The sequence below is a fragment of the Vigna umbellata genome, chromosome 5, assembly GCF_029865625.1.
Source record: "Vigna umbellata cultivar VRB3 chromosome 5, Vumbellata_1.0, whole genome shotgun sequence".
Lineage (NCBI taxonomy): Eukaryota > Viridiplantae > Streptophyta > Magnoliopsida > Fabales > Fabaceae > Vigna > Vigna umbellata.
Genome location: NC_142169.1, coordinates 7319873 through 7324421, shown reverse-complemented (window position 1 = coordinate 7324421; position 4549 = coordinate 7319873). Strand labels below are relative to the sequence as shown.

At 24.5% G+C, this 4549-nt stretch overlaps 1 protein-coding gene across 1 annotated transcript; it reads left to right on the top strand.

The window, feature by feature from the left end:
• The first annotated feature begins 444 nt into the window (after positions 1-444).
• Positions 445-4293, top strand: LOC148197609 (transcription factor ILI5-like). The gene is made up of 2 exons (XM_088115105.1): positions 445-612; positions 3941-4293. Exons 1-2 carry the CDS (start codon positions 502-504, stop codon positions 4097-4099), a joined length of 270 nt encoding a protein of 89 aa, XP_087971231.1. The 5' UTR covers positions 445-501; the 3' UTR covers positions 4100-4293.
• Positions 4294-4549: the final 256 nt, after the last annotated feature.

The window sequence follows — 4549 nt, the reverse complement described above, 5'->3', positions numbered from 1 at the left end:
ATCTCAATCATATAGAATAAAGATTAAAACAGATATTTTGTTAGTGTAAGGGTGACTGATATATATATACACAAAAGTTAAAATTTCATTAGACCTAAACACTGCATTAAAGACTAAAATCATAAAACATCATTTTTTTAGTCTTTATTTGTTTACTATATCTGATCATATTATAGTGTTTCTATCAGACATGTTTCAGAAAAAAAAATACTCGTGACATTTTTGTCTTTTGTTTTCTGTTGGTTATCTTTGACTAGGTGTATATACATGCATCTATGTTGTTTGTGTCAATCATATTCCTGATTAATGTTTGTGGAAAGTGGTGTTATTCCAATTAATCAGTGCATTGAAGAAGTTTGATGGGAATTGGAACAGTACCTCTCACACCCTCTATTTAAAGAGCCTCCATGGTGCCAGATTCCCAACACACACGTCAAACAAGAGCCAAAAGTGAGCTCGAGAAAGCAATAAAACATCAAGAGCTGTAGCTACAACATAGTCATGTCGGGAAGAAGGTCAAGGGCATCAAAGTTTTCTCAGAATGAGATTAATGACCTCGTGTCTAGGTTGCAACTACTTCTTCCTCAAATCAACCAAAGAGACAACTCAAGGGTATGTCCTTCTCCAACTTTTCTTCTGCTCCATTTTCTTTTTCTTACAATGCTAGCTCCCATGATAAAACTTATGTCTCATTCATGTTGCCACAGTAAAACCATGTTACTGTGTTTATTTATTCTACTGTAAGATGATATTGGTTAAAGGGTTTTCTCTATACAAAGAGGTTAAACATGTTTCAAAGTCATTGGGGTAGCAATTTGTCCCTTGTGCTTCCATCATTTTTGTTAGTTTGAATGGTAATAGGTTTCTGACTTCAACCCGAGATTTCTCTGTTCAGCCTCTTAGATTTTAGTTTTTACTTGGGAAGCTAAACTTTTTTAAAAATTAAAACTAGTTTATTTGTGTTAAACAACCATTTATTAAGAATTTTAGTTAGATAATTTTGTTAAGATGAAATTTATATATCTACCCTATTATATGTGGATTATTTCTTTTTAACAATTTTTATTTTAATTTTATGTGATTTTTTTTTTAAATTTGACTACTTTTTTATTCATTCATTCTTTAAATTTTATTATTTGTTATATTGAATAAATAAAAATTATTTATAATTAAATTATAAAAATTATTTATATCTTTTTATATAATATTAATTTCATTATTTTTTGTCATGATAAAAATTGAAGTAACATATGCGTCACTTTTGATTTTAAGAATTTTTTTTTCTCTAGTTTTTTGTGTAGGAGCAATGGTTTAATTTTGGGTTTTGTTTTAATTTCAATGCCCATATTTTGGAGGGTGAATGTAGATTTCTGTTTATTCATTATGTAATTATATGTAACTAACTTTTTTCATGCTTAGTCACAATCTTAAAGCTCGCACTTAGCCCTTAAAAAAATAATTGAGTTAAACTAAAAAAAAAAACATTTTTTTTTAATTTTATACGAGTTTAGCTGTCCAATGAGAGTGTAAATCTAACAACAAATTAGTTTATTTCTTTTACACTATCAAGTAAAACTCTATTTTATAATAATAGAGTAATTTTCGTTTGTAATTTGTAAAAAAAAAAAAAAAAAACTCTTCTTCTTTACGTCTAAAAATGTGTTATAAAATTTCATAACCAAGTAACTGGGATATTTTTATTGAAAGGCAATTTATATATACCATGCTGTTTTTTTTTTTACAAAAAAAAACATAACTTATTTGTATATCGTTCTCTTCTCTTAAATTATATTATAAAATAAAAAAAGAAAAAATGTTTAGAAAAAGTTACTTACTTTCATGCAATTTAAATTCAATTTCTACCCTGATTTCTTTTATATTATATTAATTTAATTACTCATTCAATATTTCTATTTATACACTTTAAAACTATATATTTAATAGTTTAAAGACTTTATTGGATACAACACTAATTAATTCTCAAAATGTAGAACACTAGACGGTTTAAACGCACGTGCACTTTGGACATGCATACATATATAATTACCTTATATATCATTCGCGATTTTGAAAAATATATACATACAAATATCAATATAATATTTTTATGATAGAAAATAATTTATAATTTCTATATTTCATATAATCTTCGTAAAGTATCTAGTTTCAAATTTTCATTACACTCTATAAAAATCTCACGCTAACATAAAAGCTTCTATTTGAAAATTAAAATTGAAATATTAATTTTGTAATTATCAAATATTTATTCTTATTAAAATAATATATGTAGAAACTAAAATGGACGATTTTAAGTACAAAAATTAAAAAGGAAATTTATAAAACTAAAATGGTTAAAAATTAATTTAATAAGTTGACATAATGGTTAAATACATGCATTTACATTTTCTAAATCAATCCATATCATAAAAAAATTGATTTTGACTTTCACTGTGTACACACTAGTTGACTCAAACATAAATATAAGGAGTTTAATATCATTATCTAATTAAAATTATAATATTGTTAAAATATTATACTTTTTAAATTATTGTATTTTACAGCAGTAATTTTTAAACATATTTTGTAAAATAATTTTACTCCATTAACGATATACATTTTTAACTGTAAAGTAATCGTACGAGGGTCCCTCAATTACGAGTATTTAGTCATTATATAGAGGGATAATTATGCTAATGTTTAAAGTCGATAATATTGCACTGACAGATGTTTTTCTTATTTTAAATATATCATTACATGATAATAGTTTTATTTTTCATATAGAAACCATATATGTAAATAACATATAAGAACGTCTTAAAAAGGTAAGTGTAGTTTAAAAAATATATACGTTAAAATCATTTCAAGAGAGATTAGTATAATTAAACTTGACGTAAATTTAATGCTGATAAACTTACATAAAATAATATTAAAGTATTAAACTTGTGTATACCATTTTGTTATCTATAACTGCTAAATAAAACCTTGATATAAAGTCCTAACTGAAATCCATAATATACAAATATTATAAAAAATGGTTCAATAAAGTCACAATATACTATCTTCTACATTAAAGTTAAAAATGTGTCGAAATCTTCTCTAAAAATTGGATTCCCCGTATGTAAAAAAAAAGTGACTCTTCCAAATAAAAAATAAAACAATTACTGATAATTATTAGTTAAATCTCTCTTTAGTTATTAATAACTAAAGAAAATCACAAATTGATTGAAACTTAATTTATCTAAACTTTATCACGGAACAATTGAGGTATGTAGCTTACATTACCATGGATTTATATATAAATATTTTTCGTTGATTATTCAATTACGATAAAAAAAATTCTTTACAATTGTTATATATATATAAATAAATAAATATATATATATATATATATATATATATATATATATAATATTTATAAATTCATACATTGATAGTAGAGCAAAACTAAACCTTAAAAAGTAATGTTTACGATAAAAATTATTACAAGCAAACTTTTTTTAAATTTAAAACCTTAATATAAAGTTAGAAACTGAACAACATATTTTGGAAAAAGGAATTAAAATGGTTAAATATGTTTCTTTTCATATATAAAAATATTTTCTTTTAGTTTATAAACAAATAAATGCTTCTATTTTGTGTTTAGTATAAGCAAGATAAGATTCTGGTTGAGAAAGAAAAAGTCCCTACTTGTAATTACTCGTTTTTGTTTTTTAAACAAGAGGACAACGTTTTACTAAAGAGGCTATATATGTTTTAGAAAATAAAGCTAAAATCATGTTTATTTCCTTTAAAGAAAAGAAAACTTAAGTACAGCGTAGTGATATATGATTTTCTTTTGCACGTATCTTACTTAATTATAAGTTAAAGTTAAATTTATTATGAAAATGAGAATTATTGTATTTATATAATAGAAGAAATAATGGTGTATTTTGTTGGACAGCAATCAGCCTCGAAGATCTTGAAAGAAACATGTTGTCACATTAAGAGACTACAGGAAGAAGTGGAACAACTGAGTGAGAAACTTTCAGAGCTGATGGATTCTGTGGATATGAATGACATTGATAGACAAATTTTACAAAACATTTTGCAACAATGTTAACAAATAATGTTTCATTTTCTACAGTCTTATGTTTATTCCCACTCTAGGTTGTCATGGACTCATCCTAAGCTTCAAATAACAACTTATCATCTTCTTTAAATAAATTGCTTTCTTTTTCTCCATGCATTGTAACCTTTCATGTACAATCACTGTATTTTCTTTCCATTTATCTCTATGCATATATATATATTTTAATGCCACAAAACACAAAATCAACTTAGTGTTGTATATCTTCGTAAATATTGTTATTCTTCTATCTACTCCTTTGTTCTCTATTGAAGTTTTGTTCTTTTATATAAGATTTTTCTATTGTAGATACATAGCCTAACTTTTTTTCAACAAAGATAGGGATAATAAAGTGTGTTAATCAGTAGGTAGTTCTACCAATCAAAACTTATTAAAATTGACTAAAATTAGGTGGTTCAACCAACCAACTTCATTCAATTCAAC

Bases quoted from the DNA above. Each gene is read 5' to 3' on its own strand.
- LOC148197609 (XM_088115105.1), top strand. From the start codon at position 502: ATGTCGGGAAGAAGGTCAAGGGCATCAAAGTTTTCTCAGAATGAGATT. The intron at 613-3,940 runs GTATGTCCTTCT...TTTGTTGGACAG, and splicing joins ACCAAAGAGACAACTCAAGG to CAATCAGCCTCGAAGATCTT.